General features: G+C 44.5%; 1 protein-coding gene across 3 annotated transcripts in view; it reads right to left on the reverse strand.

Annotated features, from left to right (window-relative positions):
- LOC118397903 (formin-like) overlaps positions 1 to 17,181 on the reverse strand; it is a 59,179-nt gene extending 41,998 nt beyond the window's left edge. For 2 of the 3 annotated variants that reach the window (XM_052471356.1, XM_052471358.1), the window contains exons 1-3: positions 2,238 to 5,881; positions 1,887 to 1,998; positions 542 to 603 (exon numbers count right to left, since the gene is read on the reverse strand). In XM_052471356.1, coding sequence (XP_052327316.1) covers positions 542 to 603; positions 1,887 to 1,998; positions 2,238 to 4,979 — 2,916 coding nt within the window. In that variant the 5' untranslated portion in view covers positions 4,980 to 5,881. Of the gene's footprint in view, positions 1 to 541; positions 604 to 1,886; positions 1,999 to 2,237; positions 5,882 to 9,949; positions 10,381 to 15,097 lie in introns of those variants that run through there. The other variant, XM_052471357.1, reaches the window with a different exon arrangement.
- Between the last annotated feature and the right edge of the window lie 8,608 nt (positions 17,182 to 25,789).

Below are 25,789 nucleotides of genomic sequence, written 5' to 3' on the forward strand. Positions count from 1 at the left end.
TACTTTACTGACCTGTAGTACTGTGTTCTACTGACCTGTAGTAGTGTGCTCTACTGACCTGTAATACTGTGTTCTACTGACCTGTAGTACTGTGTTCTACTGACCTGTAGTACTGTGCTCTACTGACCTGTAATACTGTGTTCTACTGACCTGTAGTACTGTACTCTACTGACCTGTAGTACTGTGCTCTACTGACCTGTAGTACTGTGCTCTACTGACCTGTAATACTGTGTTCTACTGACCTGTAGTACTGTACTCTACTGACCTGTAGTACTGTGTTCTACTGACCTGTAGTACTGTGCTCTACTGACCTGTAGTACTGTGCTCTACTGACCTGTAATACTGTGTTCTACTGACCTGTAGTACTGTACTCTACTGACCTGTAGTACTGTGCTCTACTGACCTGTAGTACTGTGCTCTACTGACCTGTAGTACTGTGCTCTACTGACCTGTAATACTGTGTTCTACTGACCTGTAGTACTGTACTCTACTGACCTGTAGTACTGTGCTCTACTGACCTGTAGTACTGTGCTCTACTGACCTGTATCTTCTCCATCTCCTCGTTGCATTCTCTCTTCAGCTGCAGGAGGGCTGCCTGGTGTTCTGGAGGACAAGCAGACCATGATGAAATATACAACTGAACCACAAGGCGGCAGTAAGTCTGTATAATCAAAAAATACATTTCCATATAGTTACCGTACATTTTATGTGTTCTCCTAAAGATTCTCATGACAACTATTTATAGATGTACACTGCCAGTCAATAGTTTGGACACACCTACTCATTCAAGGGTTTTTCTTTATTTTTACTATTTTCTACATTGTAGAATAATAGTGAGGACATCAATTCTATGAAATAACACATATGGAATCACGTAGTAACCAAAACAGTGTTAAACAAAGGTGTCATCAAGGCAAAATGTGGCTACTTTAAAGAATGTAAAATATAAAAATATATTTTGATTTGTTTAAAACTTAATTTTGGTTACTACATGATTACATGTGTTATTTCATAGTGTTGATGTCTTCACTATTATTCTACAATGTAGAAAATAGTACAAATAGAGAAAAACCCTTGAATGAGTAGGTGTGTCCAAACTATTGACTGGTACTGTGTATTTCTATGATAATCAGCTGGTGCCTGTGTGAGCACAAGGAGTGGCCCCTGCCAAACACACCTGATGTGTTATCGGATGGATAAGAATTTAAGAAGTGAACGTAACAGTTCCTGGCACCACAGAACACACAGCCCTGTCCCAAAACAATGCCCTTGTGACATCAGTCATCTAGAGACCAGGCAGCCTTCTGCTGTGGACAATCACAGGGACAGGGTGGAGGATTGTTGACCTTCCCATTTGTATAGTATGAGTATTTACCTTCCCGTTAGACCATGGGATTTTACATTTACTACAGAGAACATTGACTCTCTCTCTATATTTCACTCTCACTCTCTCTCTACCTATCCACTGTTCTGTCTCTATTGCATACTGTAACATTCAGACGGGGTTCATTTCATTTATATTCCAGCCAATTTAGGAAGAACATTGAAATTCCAATGATTTTCAATGGGGCAAATGTGGAATTGGAATCGACTGTAATAAAAATTGAATTGAACCCATAGAGCTCAGTTAGTCACAGCTAAGAGCTGGCCTGGCTGGCTGCATGGGTCAAGGCCACGGGCTGAATCCTAACTTGAGACCTGTACATAGAGACCTAACTTGAGACCTGTACATAGAACTTGAACTTGTCATGCCAACTCTCTGTGACATCATTAAATCTGTTATATGATCAGAGGTATCTCACACCCATACCTCAAGTTACCGTAGGGTTCCACCCATAGTGAATACTTGTTTACTATAAGTTGCCTGTTGTCCTTTGGGTCCTTACCGGCTTCTGTGTATTTCAGTCCCACTTTCTCCTCCTTAGTTGGGGGCCAGATGGCCTGCAGACGGCCTGGCGTGGACCGGTCCTCTCCATCACCTGGGGTCGACACCCGCAACTGGTGGGCAGAGCCACAATATAAAAAATCATATTTCAAGACAGTATATATTTCAATTTCAGGCATTAAGCACTTAACACAGAAATGAATGTCACAGCAAACTGTGAAAGCTCCTACAACATTAGGGAACTCTTCAACAACGACAAAATAACATTTCCAACTGACTACCCCATTTACTCATATCAGACGATAGAGAGTAATTATCAAGATCAGATCAAGGTCAGATCAAGACGACATACTTTTGAATCCGTTTTCTTTTCAGGAGTCTTGAAGGTTCTCTCAAAGATCCAGGCCTTCCGCTTCACTGCATCCTGGTCCCGCCTCAGGGGCCTGGGGACGAAAAAGGCCTTGAACTCATCAAATGCCACCTCCGCCCTGGAGGGAGGCTTCTGAGGTTCCTTAGGTTCTAGAGTCTCAGAAGGTTCTGAAGATTCCGGAGGCTTTATCACAGACAGTCCTTCAGTCTTCTCTTTCTCTGTATCCTGGTCTGTCTTTTCTGTCTCTGTATCCTTCTCTGTCTTCTCTTTCACCTCCCTCACTTCCTCAGGTTCATCGCTGAATTCTTTAGACTCTTCTGACGGCTCAGACTCCTTCCTCTCCTCTCCTGTAGACTCCTTCCTCTCCTCTCCTGTAGACTCCCTCATCTCCTCTCCTGTAGACTCCTTACTCTCCTCTCCTGTAGACTCCTTACTCTCCTCTCCTGTAGACTCCTTCATCTTACTGATATCATCCTTCTCCATGTTCAGGAACTGGGAGAGCTGGTCCAAGAAAGTCCCCTGCCTCCTGCGAACCGTCTTCTGCTCTCTCCTCACAGGCTTGTTCACACCCGGGTCTGATGGTGATGGTGGTTTGATCAGGGCCACTATGTCCTGATCCGACACTGCCGCTTCCTTCTTTAGGGTCCTCAGACCACTGAAGAGGGCAGGCAGCTGGAGGGGCTTCTCCACCGGGGAACCGAGGGAGAAGGTGGCTCGGATGGAGGTGGTGCCACATGGAGGGCCACTGGTTGGACCTGGGGTTGAGGTTGGCCCCTGGGGACTTGTTGGGTGAGAAGGCCCGGCTGTAGACTTTGCCTCTGCAGGTGCTCTCTCTATCACTTCAGAGGACAGCATAGTTTCAGAGGGACAAGACACCACCCTGGCATTCCCAGTATCGGCCTCCCCTGTCTCCAATACTGCCCCAGTGATACTGTCTGAATCTGAGTGTGGGTAGGTCTCCCCTCTCATCTTCACCTCAATGCTAGACCCACATCCTGGCTCCTCAGTCTGTCCTGTAGTACCAACAACAGTCTCCGTTTCAGCGACTGTATGCTGCTGCTCCTCAGAAACAGGTTCAGTCCTGATCATGGTTAGAATCACAGTTGTGTTGTTGGAAGATGGTGTTCCACTGGTGTCAGGTTTACCAGCTCTTACTGCAGAAGGGTTAGCAAGGTCTCTGGCCAAATCATCATCAGGTGTTGGTAAGTCTTGAGGTTTACCAGCTCTTACTGCAGTAGGGTTAGCAAGGTCTCTGGTCAAATCATCTTCAGGTGTCGGTAAGTCTTGAGGTTTACCAGCTCTTACTGCAGTAGGGTTAGCAAGGTCTCTGGTCAAATCATCATCAGGTGTTGGTAAGTCTTGAGGTTTACCAGCTCTTACTGCAGTAGGGTTAGCAAGGTCTCTGGTCAAATCATCTTCAGGTGTCGGTAAGTCTTGAGGTTTACCAGCTCTTACTGCAGAAGGGTTAGCAAGGTCTCTGGTCAAATCATCATCAGGTGTCGGTAAGTCTTTAGGTTTACCATCTCTTACTGCAGTAGGGTTAGCAAGGTCTCTGGTCAAATCATCATCAGGTGTCGGTAAGTCTTGAGGTTTACCAGCTCTTACTGCAGTAGGGTTAGCAAGGTCTCTGGTCAAATCATCTTCAGGTGTCGGTAAGTCTTGAGGTTTACCAGCACTTACTGCAGTAGGGTTAGCATGGTCTCTGGTCAAATCATCTTCAGGTGTCGGTAAGTCTTGGATTTGCTTATCACCTGTATATGTTTCCTGTGTACTGCTGCTTGCTGGATTGGTTTCACTGTCTGTTAACCAGGTCAGTATGTTGTGCTTGTCTGTAGATTCCTCTGTGTTGTTGCGAACATCCTTTGCGTTGTATTTGTCATCAGTGTTAGTGATTTCATCACTTTTTAACATATCTTGATGAATTTTGTCTGTGGATCTGTACAGACGTTGTTGGTCAGTTGTCTCTGACTGGTCTGTACTGGGACAGTCAGTGTCTACGTCCTGATTGGTGCTGCCTGTAGCACACTGTGTGTCTGTGTCTATAGGCTCCTCCCTACTGCAGTCTTCTGATACTCCACTGTTCCTATGTTTGTCTATGGACACTCTCAGTTCATTTTTTAAAGAATCCATTGGCCCCACATATCCTTGTAAGTGAGATGTCCTTTCTGGAATGCAGCCATCCGATTGGTCTGTTGACCCACCATATCCTTGTAAATGGGTCTTCTTTTCTGCGATGTAGTCCTTTGACTGGACAAGACATTTACCATTTGCATCTTCCTCCTCTAAGTCCATGATGTCACTCTGTGCTTCTGGAATCCATTGAGCCAGACCTCCATTCCTGTCACAATCCACAGAACAGCTAGTCCCTGGTGGCATCCCATCGACAGACTCCAATTCCATGCAGCCCTCTGTTCCAAATACTTTCTCTCTCTCATTGGTCCGTACAACTGTGGTGGGGGTGGTGGATTCTCCATTCTTCTGCACCACACCTACTGCACTTGAATCCCCTGCTGTCCTCTCAGTTCCATTGACTTCAACAGATGTTCCATGACTGCTGTTGACGTTCCCGGGAGAAGTGTCTGTCTCTTCAGAGAGAGTCCGGAAGAACTTCAGGACCGGCGTCTCGACATCAGGCAGCTGGAACTCGGAGCGGTCGGAGCGGGTGAATATGGTGGAGTTGGAAGAGACCTTCCCCTGAGCAGCAGCAGTGTTTACTCCATCCATGTTTGAGATCTTTATCCAGGTTTAAATCATCAAAAAATAAATCATAACATCTAATATGATTCCGTTCCAAAGCAGATCCAGTGATCGCCCCCCCCCCCACACACCGTTCACTTTAATGTACTTGAATCTGTCTCTAATCCAGGTAATGCTGTGTTAGTCCAACACAATGTGGCCATTCAGTGTTGATGGGAAACAGTACAATCGTACACCTCCAGAAACACTCTGCGTCTGCTCCAGAGGAAAATAACTAAGGCATCTAAATCCAACTATTAAAAAAATACATATTCAAAATGATTTTCCTCTTTTTTTGTAGCCACTGTAAAAGCTGATGGAAGTTTGAGTAGTTATATTCTTTGAAAAGTCCTCCAAAAGCTGAAGGTGTTGATGGGGATACCATATGCCACCAAAATGTTTTGTGAGGGGACGAAACATCAGCATGGAAAAAATAACCAGAAGTGGTACTTAGTCATGCAGTGAGTTACCAGTATTTTCTGCAACACATTCATGAGCTCTATCATTTAGCTTTAATAAAAACTCCATCACCAGTCTCATCTTCTCCTTCTCTGTTCAGATCCCTGTCTTCTGTTCAGATCCCCGTCTTCTGTTCAGAACCCCGTCTTCTGTTCAGAACCCTCTAGCTTTTTCTCCAACTAGACTGTAGCAGACCTCATCCAGCTCTCCAGCCTCTCCTTTCCTTCCCTCTTCACTGAAGACAGTCTGTCAGCAGCAGCCACAGTAACAGACTTCCTTCTCTCACTAAAAAACAATCCTTCCCTGCAGGACTTTAGCAGTCCTCCCCTTCCAACGCTCCAGCCTCTCCTTTCCTTCCCTCTTCACTGAAGACTCTGTCCACAACAGTAGTAGCCACAGTGTTTGAAGGGAATCAGACTACACCCTAAGAGCTCCCCTTTGGAGTGGTACTCTGGTGTCCAGCCAGACAACAGTACAACACAGAACACCACACCCAGATTGACGTGCTGACTGATTGTAGGTTAAACAGGGCTGATGCAGTAGGATCTGGAGTAGGATATGTACTCTGGTGAGCTATTCTATTCAACTTCCGTTGTACCCCTTCAAGCATGGCTGGATCTAACACACCTCCACTTTGTTCCTCAATTCGTCGACAAAGCTTAATTAGACTGTGAAGTAGAGAGAGAAATCCTTCTCCCAGAACTCAGGAGTGGTAGCCTATTAAAAAAAGTAGATTTGGAGGTCTCCAATCTCTCTTGTGAACTGACTGACCAACACAACAGTAATCAGCTGCTTAGTCAGTTCAATCTTATTGTTCAATCTTATTTACATAGAAAGTTACTGTTGTTTTCTTACATGGTAATATAAAGGTATAAAGGAGTTATGAATAGAAACGTTTTAGAGCTATGTGAAACAGACACAATCAATTACAAGGTACCTATATTATGGTAGGAATGGGAAGGTAGCCTAGCGGTTAGCGCATTGGGCCAGCGACCCGAAAAGTAGCTGGTTTGAACACCGGAGATGACAAGGTGAAAAATGTATATGTTGTGCACTTGCGCAAGACACACACAGTCTAATCGCTCCTGTAAGTCACTCTGGATAAGAATAGTTGTCCGTTGTACGGCGGCAGGGTAGCCTACTGGTTAGAGCGTTGGACTAGTCACCGAAAGGTTGCAAGTTAAAACCCCCAAGCTGACAAGGTACAAATCTGTCGTTCTGAATAGGCAGTTAACCCACTGTTCCTAGGCCGTCATTGAAAATAAGAATTTGTTCTTAACTGACTTGCCTAGTAAAATAAAAAAAAGGTACTTGGAAAAAGCACCTCATTTCCATGACTATACATTTCACTTCTCATACTTGTTTGATTTGGCATGCTATCGCCACATGCTGTATTTACAGGCCAAATTCATACAGTGTCAAGTATATAACTTGGGTTGAGACTTACAGTATTGCCTCTAAGGCTGCTTCCTAACCCAGACTGCTGTACTGATGTACTGCAGATGATTAGGCTTTAAATTACATTTTAGTCATTTCGCAGATTGCTTTTATCCAGAGCAATTAGGGTTAAGTGCCAAAGGACAGATTTTTCACCTAGTCATCTCTGGGATTTGTATCAATAACCTTTTGGTTGTTGGTCTAACATTGTTAACCACTAAGCTACCTTAGTCATAAGGGATTAAAATAGAAGGAAAGAGGTTTTATGGTTCAAAGTAGATGAGTCGGTGTGTGTGTGTGTTAGTAGATCTTTGACTATTGCTAAAATCTTGGTGCAGATTTTCAGGCTGTTTTAATAACCAGCAAAACTCCAACCCTAACAAACATTGTAGTCTACTACACATTACGTAGCATTTAAAGATATTTCATGAGTTACTCTAGAAACAGACATGGCCGTTGAGAGATTAACTGGGATACTTGGTGTGACCGGTATAGAGCAGGCCAACAACACCCCGCCCTGCTTAAACAGTCAGACCAGGCGCCTGTCAACGGGTAGCTGCTAGAAAAGATAGCTGGTGGCTAGCAGAAATCCACACACACACACCAACTATTCATCAGTGGTGCGGTTAATGAGTTCTATCTCTCATAGCCTGGTTCCTCTCTAGGTTTCTTCCTAGGTTTTGGCCTTTCTAGGGAGTTTTTCCTAGCCAACGTGCTTCAACACCTGCATTGCTTGCTGTTTGGGGTTTTAGGCTGGGTTTCTGTACAGCACACACACAATACGGCATCACGACAAATCAAAACAGGTTTTTAGAATTTTTTGGAAGGTTTTAGAAATTACAGCCTCAAGTCTTCTTGGGGATGACGCTACAAGCTTGGCACACCTGTATTTGGGGAGTTTCACCCATTCTTCTCTGCAGATTCTCTCAAGCTCTGTCATGTTGGATGGGGAGCGTCGCCGCACAGCTATTTTAGGTCTTTCCAGAGATGTTCGATCGGGTTCAAGTCGGGGCTCTGGCTTGGCCACTCAAGGACATTCAGAGGCTTGTCCCGAAGCCACTCCTACATTGTCTTGGTTATGTGCTTAGGGGCGTTGTCCTGTTGGAAGGTGAACCTTTGCCCCAGTCTGAGGTCCTGAGCACTCTGGAGCAGGTTTTCATGAAGGATCTCTCTGTATTTTGCTCCATTCATCTTTCCGTTGATCCTGACTAGTCTCCCAGTCTCTCCTGCTGAAAAACGTCCCCACAGCATGATACTGCCACCACCATCACCGTAGGGATGGTGCTCCAGATGTGACACTTGGCATTCAGGCCAAAAAGTAAAATCTTGGTTTAATCAGACCAGAGAATCTTGTTTCTCATGGTCTGAGAGTCCTTTAGGTGCCCTTTGGAGAACTCCAAATGTCATGTGCCTTTTAATGAAGAGTGGCTTCTGCCTGATTGGTGGAGTGCTGCAGAGATGGTTGTCCTTCTGAAAGGTAATCCCATCTCCACAGAGGTACTCTGGAGCTCTGTCAGATTGACCATCGGGTTCTTGGTCACCTCCCTGACTAAGGTCCTTCTCCCCCGATTGCTCAGTTTGGCCTGGCGGCCAGCTCTAGGAAGAGTCTTGGTGGTTCCAAACTTCTCCCATTTAAGAATGATGGAGGCCACTGTGTTCTTGGGGACCTTGAATGCTACAGAATTATTTTGGTACCCTTTCCCAGATCTGTGCCTCGACACAATCCTGTCTCAGATCTCAACGGACAATTTTGTCGACCTCGTGGCTTGGTTTATGCTCTGACATTCACTGTCAGCGGTCTAATATAGACAGGTGTGTGCCTTTCCAAATTATGTCCAATCAATTGAATTCACCACAGATGGACTCCAATCAAGTTGTTGAAACATCTCAAGGATGATCAATGAAAATAGGATGCGCCTGAGCTCAAGGTATTTCTGGTTGTAATTTTTTATAAATTAGACAACATTCTAAAAACCAGTTTTCGCTGTGTCATTATAGTAGTACTGCTAGGTTTTACACAGTGTAATGTAACAAATAACTTTAATAAATAACAATACAAGTCATACATTTGTGATATCAATATCTGAATTTTTTTTGTTTTTTAATGAATCAGTAAAGTTATATGAGATCGGGGGGCCGATTGGCCATCTGGCAATTCTGGCAAATGCCATATGTGCTGGACAATTTGGATTGGGTTGGCTGTTGGAAATTGACACACAGGGTGCCTATAAACACAGACAGAGCACATTGTCACCTCAATCAAACCTTCCTTTTTTGGGGGCAGTTAAGACCATGATTTGGTCAAACAGTTAAGTGCATTATCCTCATGATTCCTGTAATGAAAGTGTCTGCCCAGCCCCTCTGCCTGTTTCACTGGGGCCTGGTGCTGGGATGAGCCAGCCACTCTCCTCTACCCCAATGTGCTCAAGAGAAGAAAGAATAACATTCCAAAACGCAATTGCGAGAAAAACACAGCTTTGAAAGCTTCGTCCATATGACCCTGTCTAAGATAAGAGGATCTCATCTTTCTATAAGTACTGTCAATATTCAGCTCAATAGAAACTATTTTACAACCAAGATATTTGATATGGCTTTGCGATATGAAACAGCGCAGATGCAGAATGTGCACCAGCCATTGTGAGGGCATATACCTATAGGTCTGTAACTACTTAGAGTTAATATGTTTTGAGTTAAGCAATCGTTTCTGATTTAAAAAAAACACAAATGTGAAAAATTGGTGGATATAGTATTTCGGAAATAAACTTCTTCATATGTTAACTTTTGGCATCTGTGTCCCTAAAACAATGTGGGGCGGCAGGGTAGCCTATTGGTTAGAGCGGTGGACTAGTAACCAGAAGGTTGCAAGTTCAAACCCCGAGCTGACTAGGTACAAATCTGTCATTCTGCCCCTGAACAGGCAGTTAACCCACTGTTCCTAGGCTGTCATTGTGAATAAGAATTTGTTCTTGACTGGTTAAATAATGGTTGAACATTTTTTTTTTAAATGGGGCATCAAGACACACTCCTCTAGGGGTAATATCTACCACATCATTGACACTCACTTGCAGTGGGGAGAAAGATGAGTCGCTGATGATGTCATCTTCCAGAGGTGTGATCCTGAGGAAGTCGACGTGTTTGGGGCGGGAGAGAGGCCGGCAGTAGGACAGAGACTCTTCCACCTCTCTGTGCCAGATCTCCTCCTGTCTCCACAGGGACTCATCTCTCTGCCAGATCTCCTCCTGTCTCCCCAGGGACTCGTCTCTCTGCCAGATCTCCCCCTGTCTCCCCAGGGACTCATCTCTCTGCCAGATGTCCTCCTGTCTCCCCAGGGACTCGTCTCTCTGCCAGATCTCCCCCTGTCTCTTCAGGGACTCATCGCTCTGCCAGATCTCCTCCTTTCTCCACAGGGACTCATCTCTCTGCCAGATCTCCTCCTGTCTCCCCAGGGACTCATCTCTCTGCCAGATCTCCTCTTGTCTCCTCAGTGACTTGTCTAAAGAGAAGAGACAAAAGGAACATCAGAGTTGGTAGAAGCGTATATTTGGGGTACATTTCATTTTAAATTCAGTCAATTCAGGAAGTGACTTGAAATTCAATTAATGAATGGAAAACCCCTCATGGAAACCATTCCTCTTAAACAAGGTAGAAGTTGGTATTGTGTAATGTGCTTAACAAGTCCAGTTCTACTACAGTAATGCTAATTGGCCAAGGTTGACATCACCAGTTAATACTTCAACCTTCTGTAAGGCCATATCTTTCCCTAAGTTTCCTAATGCATTTCCTAATGCAAAATAATTCATACAAATGAATTCTGACTGAGTGTAGTAACCACGGCACAACAGCACCCACAATACTGTATGGTTCTGTATTAAAAGTTAAGCTGTGGCGCCACCTTCAGAATTAGAAGTGGAATTGCTGCCATTCTCAGCCAAGACATGAGTTCTTCATGACCTTTTGAACATCAACTCAGTAGTCCCCAGTGGTGCAAAAACGACTCAATTGTCATACTTGAGTAAAAGTAAAAATACCTTAATAGAAAATGACTCAAGTAAAAGTGAAAGTCACCCAGTAAAATACTACTTCAGTAGAAGTCTATAGGTATTTGGTTTTAAATGTACTTAAGTATGGAAAGTAAATGTAATTTCTAAAAAATATATGTTAAGCACACCAGTGGTTGGCCAGTGGCACACAATAATGTACTAATAAAGCATTTGTGTTTAGAGAATTTGCCAGATCAGGCAGTAGGGATGACCAGGGATGTTCTCTTGATAAGTGCGTGAATCAGACCGTTTTCCTGCCCTGCTAAGCATAACAAATGTACTTGTGGGTGTCAGGGAAAATGTATGGAGTAAAAAGTCCATTATTTTCTTTCGGAATGTAGTGAAGTAAAAGTAAAAGTTGTCAAAAATATAAGTAGTGAAGTACAGATACTCAAAAAACACTACTTCAGTAGTACTTTAAAGTATTTTCTACTTCACCCCACTGGTAGCCCCAGCCCATATAACAGCATGGAACTGTACTGATATGAGACCTAATCACAAGTCAAATCAGCTCATGTCCTTCATGTTAACCTGTAATGAGATGTGAATGACTGAGATACACTACTTGACCAAAAGTATGTGGACACCACGTGCTCATCGAACATCTCATTCCAAAATTATGGGCATTAATTTGGAGTTGGTCCCCCCCCCCCTTTGCTGCTATAACAGCCTCCACTCTTCTGGGAAGGCTTTCCACTAGATGTTGTAACATTGCTGTGGGGACCACAAGAGCATTAGTGAGATCGGGCACTGATATTGGGTGATTAGTCCTGGCTTGCAGTCTCACCTAAAGGTGTTTGATGGAGTTGAGGTCAGGGCTCTGTGCAGGCCAGACAACTTCTTCGACACCGTTCTCGACAAACCGTTTCCGTATAGGCCTCGTTTTGAGTACAGGGGCTTTGTCATGCTGAAACTGGAGAGGACCTTCCCCAAACTGTTGCCAAAAAGTTGGAAGCACAGAAGTATCTATAATGTCATTGTATGCTGGAGCATTACAAATCCCCTTCACTAGAACTAAGGGGCCTAGCCCGATCCATGGAAAAACAGCCCCAGACCATTATTCCTCCTCCACCAACCTTTACAGTTGGCTCTATGCATTGGGGCAGGTAGTGTTCTCCTGGCATTCTCCAAACCCAGATTGGTCCATCGGACTGCCAGATGGTGAAGCGTGATTTATCACTCCAGAGAACACGTTTCCACTGCTCCAGAGTCTAATTGCAGCGAGCTTTACACCACTCCAGCCGACGCTTGGCATTGCGCATGGTGATCTTAGGCTCGTGTGCAGCTGCTCAGCCATGGAAACCCTTTTCCTGAAGCTCCTGACAAACAGTTATTGTGCTGACGTTGCTTCCAGAGGCCGTTTGGAGCTCGGTAGTGAGTGTTGCAACCAAGGACAGACTATTTTTACGTTCTGCGCACTTCAGCGCTCTGCGATCCCGTTCTGTGAGCTTGTGTGGTCTACCACTTCACGGCTGAGCCGTTGTTGCTCCTAGACATTTCCACCTCACAATAACAGCACTTACAGTTGATCGGGGCAGCTCTAGCAGGGCTTGTTGGAAATGTGGCATCCTATGACGTGACTGTGTGTTCGATTTTATACACCTGTCAGCAACAGTTGTGGCTGAAATAGCGAATTCACTAATTAGAAGGGGTGTCCACATACTTTTGTATAAATATAGTGTATGTATGTGCCAGGTAGATAACAGAGGTGGTGAGGCTGTCTGGATGAAGATGTCTGGTTGGCAGGAATACCAGGGTGATGGACACAGTGTTAATTGGTCAGCTACATCGTGGGTGTGGCCAATGGCCATGTGGGAGCCAAATTCACCAGACGGCTCGTCTGCACATTGCTGTTATTCAATAGGCATCGCCCAGCCAAAGAGGCAGAGAGAGACACAGAGAGATAAAGAGATAACATCCTCAATTTGTCTCTACAAGGTGTCAAAAGCATTCTACAGAGACGCTGAACCATGTTGACTCTAATGCTTCCCACGGTTGTGTCAAGTTGGCTGGATGTTATTTTGGTGGTGGACCATTCTTGATACACACAGGAAAGTAGTGAGCGTGGAAAAACCAGCAGGTTTGCAGTCCTTGACACAAACCGGTGTGCCTGACACCTGCTACCTGCTACCTGCTACCATACCCTGTACAATGGCACTTACGCCTTTTGTATTTCCCATTCACCTCTGAATGACACACAATCCATGTCTCAACCTGTCTCCACCCCTTCATCGGCACTGACTGAAGTGGATTTAACAAGAGACCTCAATAAGGGATCATAGCTTTCACCTGGATTCACCTGGTCAAGAGCAAGTGTTCTTAATGCTTTGTATACTCAGTGTAGATCGACAGCTGCTACTTTGACCCTGTGGTTCTGTTAGTTTTCACACACACGAGCAGAAGAAGCCGTTACCAGTAACCACCTCTTTGGCAAAAACTTGAATTGGTGGCCCACAATGCACTTACTGTTTTTCTAAGTTCTCCATATTGTACATTTCTCTCCATTCCATTTTGTTTTTGTATGGTCATTAGCAGAGTCTACATGATCCCAATTTTAGCTTCAATACGCCGGCAACTCAGGGGATAGCGCTAAAACAATTACATCATATCTGAATTTATTTCAAACTTTGGGTCGTAATGACCTTTTTATTACTGTTACCACCATTGGACACCTGGCCTTTGATAACTATACCTATACCTATAACTAACCCTAACTATAACTAACCCTAACTATACCTAACCCTAACTATACCTATACCTAACCCTAACTATACCTATACCTAACCCTAACTATACCCATACCTAACCCTAACTATACCTAACCATAACTATACCTATAAGACCTTGAAGCTCCGGCACAACCACACTGAACCATGCTGATTAATCCTAGATTGCACTCCTGACTGTTCCTTCCCATATGAAAATACCTCTGCTTTTTTTTGTTCACACAAACACTAGTCTTTAATCTTGAACCTTGGATTGACTTCGCTCACTGCACATTCTATCGTGGCCTCCAGAGAGAGCTGCTGTCAGGTGCCCACTGACCCCATGCTTGAACACACGCACGCACGCACGCACGCACACACACACACACACACACACACACACACACACACACACACACACACACACACACACACACACACACACACACACACACACACACACACACACACACACACACACAGAAACAAACACACACACACACACACACACACACACACACACACACACACACACAAACACACACACACACACACACAGGCACTTCTGGTACACTAAACATGGGTAGAGAGGATTGATGGTACAGATGTAGGATCTTAATTTGAGACAGTTTGATACAACAGGAAAATAATCCTGCAGCAACAGGAAATGTGGATTATAATTAATGGAAATATGTTTGTTTGATTAAAAAAAGGGAAAATCAAGCCTGAAATTTCAAAGTGGAAATTACAAACTTCAGAAGCATTTTTAAAACCTCAAATACACTGCAAGTTTAACATTTCCTGCATCAAATTAGGATCCTACATCTGAACTCTGAAAATGATGGCTCCATGCTGGTTGATGAGAGTTAACGGCCTAAAAGGGAGTGTGATCAATTGGAAAGTAAAAAAGGCCCAGGATCCGTGTGTGTGTGTGTGTGTGTGTGTCAGAGACGTTTGTGTGTCAGAGCACTGCTGAGAAGCCTTGGCCCATAACAGTCACCTGACTATAGAGAATGCAGAGTGGTTGAGGCAGAAACAGCAGATCACTAAGCGATGTGTAAACCTGACTGTCAGAACCTAGCTAGAGCATCATAGAGCTCTGTTTTCCACTTATTCACCCCTGTCTGCCTGCCTGCCTGTCTGCCTGCCTGTCTGTCTGTCTGTCTGCCTGTCTGTCTGTCTGTCTGTCTGTCTGTCTGTCTGTCTGTCTGTCTGTCTGTCTGTCTGTCTGTCTGTCTGGTCTGGTCTTGTCTGGTCTGTCGGTCGGAGAGAAGCAACTTCTACTTTGTAAGGGTCAATTATCCTGTGCAGCTCAGTATACATCCTCAAAGACAAGAACACTGGATATTAGTTACGTGACAGAATGTGTCTTACTCCATTCTACGCAGTATCTTTTCCCCCTTCTGTAGGCTTATTTCTCTTGTTATAATTTGGACATGATGAATTGCACAAGGTGACCACTCACCTGAAGGCAGCACAGTGGACAAACTGGAAATACCGGGCTCTCCTTTTCTCTGACCGTCATTCTGGTTCTGCTCATTCAGCCTCAGATCCAGCCATGCTACTCGCTTCCTGGTCCCCTTTTTGTCCCCTACCTGTCCTCTGTTGACCTTAACATCACTGTTGTCACCTCTATTACAACTCCCACCCTGCAGGACAAGATGGCCTGGTGCAGAGTTCTTCGTCCCTCTCTGATCTTCCTCATCTCTCATTCTTCTTCCCTCGCTCATCTCCTCATCAGGCTGGGAGAGGGACCGAGGCAGGGGATGGCGACTGAGCCGGGGGCTGGACAATAGGGAGGACAGAGGAGACAGGATGGGGGACATCATAGGGGACATGCTGTTAAAGCTACTGGAGGTCCTTGGGGACGAGTTGTCCAAGAGAGAGGGCGAGGAGGGACGCTTCCATTCTCTCATAGGGTCAAAGGTCATGGTGTTGCCGTTGGAGAGGTCGATGGGATCCCAAGACAATTCTGGAGAAGTTTGCTCTAAGTTGAAGTTCCAGGTTGTTTCTCTGCACTCTTCTCTACACCTCACTGCCTCCCAGTCCTCGTCTTCCCCAAGACCCTCCATCCTCAGGGCTCTCCGCAGGCTCTGGCTCAACGCCTCACCCAGGGCATGAATCTCCTCAGCTGGGAGAGAATCTTCCAGAGTAGTCCACCAATCCTGGAGCTCTGGCTGGAGCTGGAAAGAGGATTCAGGTTTGGTCTCGGACACTGACTCCTCTTCAGACACATCTGGCGTAGAGGTAAATAGATCAAAAACACTCCCCTCTCTCCCTTCTTTGATCCAGTCAGTGCTGATTAGACTGACCCTCCGTATGATCCCCTCCACCTCCTCAATCTTCTCCATCACCCTCCAGGCTGCTTCCCTCCTCTTCATCTCCATCCTCCACCCCTTCTCTGCTCTGCCTCCCTCCTGGCTGGGGCTCAGGGCCTGGTTGGACCCCCCCTCTGGAGACTGCCTGGTGCTTTCCTGAGCATCCTCTATCTCTTGAGGTTTACATGGGAAGGGAGAGGTGTTACAGAATTCGTTGTCGTACTCTGAGAGCTCCGTATCTGAGTCAATGTGAACAGACTCTTCTTTCAGAGTTACAACTTCTCGGGCCGTGCGAGAACTGTAGTGGTACTCAAATGGGAGAACTTTGTTCAGAGAACAAGAGTGGTTCTCAGAGAGTAGAACCCCCCTGAGGGAGTCCAGAACAGCGCTGGAGGGTACGGTGCATGGCCTCTTTGCTTCCTGTGTCATAGTTGGACTCTTAGAACATTTCTCCCTCTGTCTGCCTCCCTGGACGGTGTCCGTTTTCTCCTTTTCTCCTCCTCTCATGACTGTATTCCTCCTCTCTGTGAAATTAGAGTTGGAGACACCATCAGAAGGATATACTGGACTCGACTCCACTGCACCCCACTGAAGCGTCTCCTCGGCTGGGTGAGCACTCATCTTCCACAACCTCTTCAGCCTCATTCTCTTGGAGCTCCCTGCTGTCCGTGACGTCCCAGGGGACCGGGTGAGGGTGTGCTGTAGGCTACTGGTGCCGTTCATCCCCCCAGTCCTCCTTCTCCTGGTCACCTGGGGGTCTGGTGGTAATCTGGATGAGCAACCATCTTGGCTCTCCTCTGAGCCCAGGTGCCTGAGCTTACCTCCCTGGTTCCCCATCCCAACCCTGGCCTTACACTCCGAACAGAGAGGTAGCAGGTGGAGGTCAGCCAACCAGTGGAGCTCAGAGTCTGATGATGATCCTAAACCATCCGCCTTGCTGTCCTCCTCAAAACTCTGTTTCTGCTTTTTAAACCCAAGTTCTCCTGACTGATCCCACTGCACTGTCTCAACTGGCCCCTCCTCCGTTGGATGGTGGGAAATGATTGGTTGAGCCCTAAGAGAGGCGGTCTTGTGGAGGGAGGAGCCGGGGCCCCTTTGGATAGGGGTGGGGGTGAGGATGAATGGCCTCACAGAGCTCCTCTCCCTGATGGTTTGGTACAGACGCAAGGTGCTGTGGGTCCCTTCCATGATAACAACTGCTGTGGTAGTTGGCATGTAAACTGGCTGAAAAGTGTCTTGAAGTGTCTGAACAACGTAGTCTAGCACCTCATCAATGGACTTTCTTCCGTTTCCTTTGGAATGGTTTCCTCCTAATGAAAAATAAATGGTTGGTTATGTTAGGATATCTTTCTGGCTTGAGTTGTGGGACCGTTTTCTTCAGGAAAGGTAGATGAGTGGATTAGAATGGAATATAAGCGCATACGATTATGAACAAGGAAACATTTTTTATGTAAACCTAAAACTTTTTTGAAGAGCAAAAACATCCCGTCTGTCTCCTGACCACAAACTTTCCCTGACAGAAATAGAAACCTTGCAAGATTAGATTATAACTGATGAGATATTATATTATCTCAGAGAGAGAGAGAGAAAGAGACAGACAGAGAGAGTATGTCTGTCTATTTATTTTCCCTTTCCTACTTCAACTATTTGCACGTTGTTACACTTGTATTTACTATAAAAGGTAGTGGATGAACAGGTCAGTAACTCATGAAATATGATACAATATTGTGTAAAACATTGAATTTGTAAATTGCATCGAAATGGACTTTGTCCCCAATTTTCCCCCATGTTTTAGACATGAGGCGTGACCTGCGGAAGCAACACATGATCTACATCACCCTCAGCAAGAGGATGTACTGTGGCTGATGCCTCTCCCGTCCTTTGATGTTCTCTTGCTCTCTCTCTCTAGTTAATCAGTCCCGATGGCTTTTGTAGTGTGTGTCCAACTCTACTTACCTCTTATACTCAATTGTAAAGTTGAACTTCCAGGCACCAGGGATGACGACAGGTGCCGGCGGATGACGACAGGTGCCGGGGATGACGACAGGCGCCGGGGATGACGACAGGCGCCGGGGATGACGACAGGCGCCGGGATGACGACAGGCGCCGGGGATGACGACAGGCGCCGGGGATGACGACAGGCGCCGGGGATGACGACAGGCGCCGGGGATGACGACAGGCGCCGGGGATGACGACAGGTCGCCGGGGATGACGACAGGCGCCGGGGATGACGACAGGCGCCGGGGATGACGACAGGCGCCGGGGATGACGACAGGCGCCGGGGATGACGACAGGTGCCGGCGGATGACGACAGGTGCCGGGGATGACGACAGGTGCCGGGGATGACGACAGGTGCCGGGGATGACGACAGGCGCCGGGGATGACGACAGGCGCCGGGGATGACGACAGGTGCCGGGGATGACGACAGGTGCCGGGGATGACGACAGGTGCCGGGGATAGCAGGTTGCCTTTTGCTTAGATGTTGCTTTGCTTTATCTTAAACTGGCTGGCTAGTTAGCTTACAAAACATACTGTGCAGATATATCTTCAAATTCACCTGGCTAATTAATAGTTTGAGTACAAGTGGCATGATGCTGTGCTGTTACATTTGTAAATGACCTGGTATATAACAGCAAAATGAGCTCAACGGAAAACGTAAATACTGGAAATGCTCAGGAAGCTGCCATTTTCTATTGGGAAAGAAAAGGAAGCGTTAGAAATAATTTAAACATCACCTATATAAATTCCAGCTGTGCCCATGCTAAAATACAATGTGACTTGTGTTGTACTACTGAATTGAACTGTGAGGAGAGGCACTCAGACCAGCCTTTGTGATTGAACTTAGGTATAGGCAGGAATGACCGGGGCCTTCAGCAAGTAAGACATCATTTGAACATCACAGATATACATTCCCAATGCGCCCGTGATAAAGTTAACTACACTACTTTAGGTGGCTGCTTTGAGCAAAACTTGTATGTAATATAACCTATTCTGGGAGCCTAGTGAGTGTGTGTGTGTGTGTGTGTGTGTGTGTGTGTGTGTGTGTGTGTGTGTGTGTGTGTGTGTGTGTGTGTGTGTGTGTGTGTGTGTGTGTGTGTGTGTGTGTGTGTGTGTGTGTGTGTGTGTGTGTGTGTGTGTGTGTGTGTGTGGAATAAACTATTTACAAGATGTGCACAGATGTTCACTGTTGCCAACTTTGGGAGCACGTGGTCCTTGAATAACTCTAGTCCGGCATTATGACTCTGCCAGAGGTCGTCACGCTGGACGAGGATGGTGATGGAGGCTTTGGTGGTCCACGACAACAAAGAAGCAAGTGTCTCTTCCAGTGATGTTGAACTGACCGGGGATCCTGGTGCCAGTAGGGACGGTCTTCACAGAGGCAGTATCACTTGACATATCGGTATCACTTGACATGTCGGTACCACTTGACATATCATATCGGTATCACTTGACATATCGGTATCACTTGACATATCGGTATCACTTGACATATCATATCGGTATCACTTGACATATCGGTACCACTTGACATATTGGTATCACTTGACATATCGGTACCACTTGACATATTGGTATCACTTGACATATCGGTATCACTTGACATATCATATCGGTATCACTTGACATATCATATCGGTATCACTTGACATATCATATTGGTATCACTTGACATATCGGTACCACTTGACATATTGGTATCACTTGACATATCGGTACCACTTGACATATTGGTATCACTTGACATATCGGTATCACTTGACATATCATATCGGTATCACTTGACATATCATATCGGTATCACTTGACATCATATCAGTATCACTTGACATATCGATATCACTTGACATTATCGGTATCACTTGACATATCGATATCACTTGACATATCATATCGGTATCACTTGACATATTAATCATATAGTGGGAAGTATCCTATAGATCAAGACTGTGTGAATGCATGTACCACTCTGAATAAATAAATACTGTGCCTCTGAAGTTTTGTCTCTGGTTATGAAACTACAATACAGACTGGATGTATTTTATTGATTTATATTTATTTCACCTTTATTTACCCAGTTAGGCCAGTTGAGAACACCTTTATTTACCCAGTTAGGCCAGTTGAGAACAAGTTCTCATTTACAACTGCGACCTGGCCATGATAAAGCATAGCAATTCGACACATACAACAACACAGAGTTACACATGGAATAAACAAAACATAGTCAATAATACAGTGGAACAAAAGAAAACAAAAAGTCTATATACAGTGAGTACAAACGAGGTAAGATAAGGGAGTTAAGGCAATAAATAGGCCATTCTAACCAAGTCAATTCTGAATGTCAATAGATTTGGGGATTCATTCTCATCAGTGACAACATTCTAGAAGTCTGATATCCGGGGTAATCTGGATAATGATTATATAATTGATTAAGCAGCTCTTTCCTTGTGGTGTTTACAGCTGTATAGAACACATTGTATTGCTTAGATTCTCAAACTTAATATCTACATTCACCGACACAGGATAAACTTTATCGCTCATGCTGGCCCAGACCAAACCAGTAAGTTACCACTCACTATAGCTGCATTTCTCCACATGGCCAGGCTGATAGTGGTCTTCTCCACATGACCAGACTTCTAGTGGCCTTCTCCACATGGCCAGACTTCTAGTGGCCTTCTCCACATGGCCAGACTTCTAGTGGCCTTCTCCACATGGCCACACTGATAGTGGTCTTCTCCACATGGCCAGGCTGATAGTGGTCTTCTCCACATGACCAGACTTCTAGTGGCCTTCTCCACATGGCCACACTGATAGTGGCCTTCTCCACATGGCCACACTGATAGTGGTCTTCTCCACATGGCCACACTGATAGTGGTCTTCTCCACATGGCCAGGCTGATAGTGGTCTTCTCCACATGACCAGACTTCTAGTGGCCTTCTCCACATGGCCACACTGATAGTGGTCTTCTCCACATGGCCAGGCTGATAGTGGTCTTCTCCACATGACCAGACTTACAGTGGTCTTCTCCACATGGCCAGACTTACAGTGGTCTTCTCCACATGACCAGACTTACAGTGGTCTTCTCCACATGGCCACACTGATAGTGGTCTTCTCCACATGGCCAGACTTCTAGTGGTCTTCTCCACATGACCAGACTGATAGTGGTCTTCTCCACATGACCAGACTTCTAGTGGTCTTCTCCACATGGCCAGACTGATAGTGGTCTTCTCCACATGACCAGAATTACAGTGGTCTTCTCCACATGGCCAGACTTCTAGTGGTCTTCTCCACATGACCAGACTTCTAGTGGTCTTCTCCACATGACCAGACTTCTAGTGGTCTTCTCCACATGACCAGACTTCTAGTGGTCTTCACCCCTTTTAATGCTCTTCTGCTCATCCTTGAAAAATGCTATGAGGTCTGCAATAGACACCAAAGTCAACATACTGTACTAACAATAATCTAGGCTAAGTATTCTAAATGGATTAAATCGTTTTTTTGTCTTCATCAATCTACACAAAAACATTTTTTTTTTAAATGCAACTTTGTTGAAGCACCATTGGCACCGATTACAGCCTTGAGTCTTCTTGGGTATGACGCTACAAGCTTGGTACACCTGCATTTAGGGAGTTTCTCCCATTCTCCTCTGCAGATCCTCTCAAGCTCTGTCAGGTTGGATGGGGAAAGTCACTGCACAGCTATTTTCAGGTCTCTCCAGAGATGTTCTATCGGGTTTAAGTCTGGGCTCTGGCTGGGCCACTCAAGGACATTGAGAGACTTGTCCCGAAGCCGCTCCTGCGTTGTCTTGGCTGTGTGCTTAAAGTCGTTGTCCTGTTAGAAGGTGAAACTTCACCCCCGTTTGAGGTCCTGAGCACTCTGGAGCAGGTTTTCAACAAGGATCTCTCTGGATTCAGGCCAAAGAGTGCAATCTTGGTTTCATCAGACCAGAGAATCGTGTTTCTCATTGTCTTAGAGTCCTTTAGGTGCCTTTTGGCAAACTCCAAGCGGGCTGTCATGTGCCTTTTACTGAGGAGTGGCTTCCATCTGGCCACTCTACCATAAAGGCCTGCTTTGTTGAGTGTTGTCCTTCTGGAAGGTTCTCCCATCTCTACAGAGGAACACTGGAGCTCTGTCAGAGTTCTCGGGTTCTTTGTCACCTCCCTGATGTAGACCATACAGTTAAATGCTTACTTACCAGCCCTTAACCAACAACACATTTTTTTTTAAATAGCCCCCCCCCAAAAAAATAAAATAAGTAACAAATGTCTCCAAGAACAAGATCTCTCCTGGAGGGAAATTCTTCTGGAATGCATATATTACTGAAATTGAATGGAAGAAAGCTTGGTTGCTCCTTCACAAATTTTGAATATCAAATAAAGTAAAATAAATTAACTTTAAAATCTTGCACAAAATATCCCCTTGCAAGAACATGTTGTCTAAATTCACGGATTTAGAGGACATATGGCTTTTCTGTGATAAAGAAGAGGAAACTATTATACACATTTTTTTACGAGTGTGATTCTGTGAAGTTAGTTTAGAGCGAGTTAAGTATTTACATGTTTTATTCCATCAATAAGACCCATGTTTTTACAATGAAAGATGTAGTATGTTATTGTTCAAATGAAAACAAAACTACTGAATTAGTCGTTACTTTTTCATTCTCTCTGGTAAATTGGATATACACAAAAACACACGTTTGAAATATGTCCCCAAATGCAATATATTTTTCCTTGAAATCCAATATTTAATAAAATCTGTAGAATTAGTCAACAACACAAAAAAACACTGTATTCTTACAACTCTATCATAGGTTTGTACAACTGTAACCCCTGGACTTTATTCCATTTATTTGAGGTACTTTAACTTTTGAAAGTCAATTGTTGTGATTTTATTTTTTTACTTTATAATGTTATTTTTGTTTCTTCAGAGAAAATATATGTGTAGTGATGCACTATGTTTTTTTGTTATTGTATTGTACATTGAAATGGTATAATAATAAAAACAGCTAAATACAATTAAAATAAAGTAGTATTTTTTGTTTCTATTGTGATTTTCTGAAAATGTCTGGTAATTAGTTATTGCACTATTATTACAATGCACTGTTTCAATGGTATTCAACTTTTAACATGTTCGGATCAATCCGATATGAGTTTTGCGTTAATAGTCCTGAATACAGACCACCAATGGGCAAGTCATAATTACGCACACATTACGCGCAGATCGTTTTTTTCTGTATCAGTGAACACAAAGGCTAAAACTACCCCAAGACGACAAAAGTGTCAAAAGCTATGATGAAAATGTACAATTTAAAATGTCTCCAAGTTAATTTTCAAAAACACTAACATAGAAACTATTGATAAATACTTACAGTTTTCTGTTGCATCCTCAGACCCTACATTCCAAAGAGCGCTGGCATCACAGCATACACTGAGATTTACATTTTCACTTTGACAAGCGACAGAACCCGGCCTGCTGCTGTGACTGACAGGTCATGAACCAATCGTCTCTGTCCACCGGCTATTGGGACGGCTCCAATTGGGGCATTTGGCTGAAATCCAGTGACAGTGAACCGTGTGACAGGTATTGGATGGGGCAGACAGGCTACAGACAGAATAAACAGGCAGACGGTGAAAGGGGATTTAAGGGTAGCTAATACCTTAACCTTAATCCGTGCAGGGTTTCTCTATCTAATAGAATAAACCTGGAGACAGATTGACATATAGGGGAATTAATTTAACCTACAAGGTAGGCTTACTGAAATACTGTGACCACCTGCAACTGATGTTGTACAGAGTTTTATGTATCTGGGTTGCATTTTTTGGGGTGGCAGGTAGCCTAGTGGTTAGAGCCAGGGCCAGTAACCAAAAGGTTGCTAGATCGAATCCCTGAGCTGACAGGTTCTGCCCCTGAGCAAGGCAGTTAACCCACTGTTCCTAGGCCGTCATTGTAAATAAGAATGTGTCCTTAACTGACTTGCCTAGTTAAATAATAATTCATCCAGATTCTCATCCCCCATTTGACAAACACTTTCATCTCTTACGGTATGAGGGGCCGATTTGGACCGTTACCCCTAAAAACCCAGCATCTATTTGAGCTACATCACCTATCTATGTGTGCCCACACTATTCAGGTCAGCAGATCTGAACAAAACACACGCACACACGCTGAGTGCACTATATGAGGCTAATCTGACACCTGAGCCAGCTGTCATGTGGTTGGTTGATGAAGGAGGAAATAGACCTCCTGCTGGCCGACCCAGAGTCTTTGCAGAGCAGCAAGTGCACCTTAACACACTAGAGTAATGTCCGGTATCACTATACTAGAGTAATGTCCTGTATAGTTCACCTTGACACACTATACTAGAGTAATGTCCTGTATAGTTCACCTTGACACACTATACTAGAGTAATGTCCTGTATAGTTCACCTTGACACATTAGACTAGAGTAATGTCCTGTATAGTTCACCTTGACACACTAGACTAGAGTAATGTCCTGTATAGTTCACCTTAACACACTATACTAGAGTAATGTCCGGTATAGTTCACCTTGACACACTAGACTAGAGTAATGTCCGGTATAGTTCACCTTGACATTCTGTGTTGTCGCACACCATGATTAGTGCTATCGGGATCCTTGTGATGTCCCTACCCTGAACCTTAACCCTTACCCTAACCTTAACCCTAATCCCTACCCTACCCTAAACTTAACCCTAACCCCTACCCTGAACCTTAAACCCTACCCTAACCTTAACCCTTACCCTAACCCCTACCCTACCCTGAACCTTAACCCTAACCCCTAACCTTAACCCTAACCCCTACCCTGAACCTTAACCTTAACCCTAACCCCTACCCTAAACTTAACCCTAACCCCTACCCTGAACCTTAACCCTAACCCCTACCCTTATCCTAACCTTAACCCCTACCCTGAACCTTAACCCTAAACCCTACCCTGAACCTTAACCAATTTAAATGTCAACTTCAATAGGGTAATGTCAGAGTGCCAATTTAGCATTTCTAACAATTTGCGTAGCATTTATGATTTTCATATATGCATTATGTTACTAGCCTCAAACTGAATCTGAAAGTGGCCTTTAGTGATAACGAGAAACAGACACAAAAGTTATCGTCCTGACAGTTCTGACACTTTCTTTATTCTCTATATACCTTTTCTCATTTCAAATATTTCCTTATTAATTCATTTCAATTGATTGATAAGTAATTACAACAAAACATTGAATACACAACACAAGTGCACTTTACCTATAGTATATCTCCTCATTCCCCAAATATAAACACTTTTAGATCCAGATAAACAACTGTCATGTCTGAATATTGCTAGACATGTAGAAAACGGATAAACATTACATTCAGCTTCAAAACAGTGTAGCCAACATGAACTAGTCTCTCTTGCACCTGCACTACGTGCACTAAAGTCCGTTTACACAGGCAGCGTGCGCGCCGCCATTTTACCACAATGACTTCCAGGAAATCATGTACATTTATTTACTCAGAAAAACCCAAAGTCTCTATGTGACTTGTGAAAAATATATATATTTAATTTGACATTTTTTTACCACAGCTAGCATAAAGCAAACAGTCATTCTCAATCACGTTCTTCACTCACTCAGTTTTAAACAAAAAATAACACCTCAAACCTTTTCCCAAACGTTATGATGTTCTTTCAATATTAGAAAGTTTAAACATGCTGTTACATACATACAACGTTAGTGATAAAGATAAACTTACACAGTTCTGTCACTACATTCTGAGGAATGGTGTGCGCGCTTGGCCAGTACTTGTTGCTTCCCCCACTACTATAGTGCAACAGCGCCATTTACTGGA

This window comes from Oncorhynchus keta, chromosome 19 (assembly GCF_023373465.1).
Source record: "Oncorhynchus keta strain PuntledgeMale-10-30-2019 chromosome 19, Oket_V2, whole genome shotgun sequence".
Lineage (NCBI taxonomy): Eukaryota > Metazoa > Chordata > Actinopteri > Salmoniformes > Salmonidae > Oncorhynchus > Oncorhynchus keta.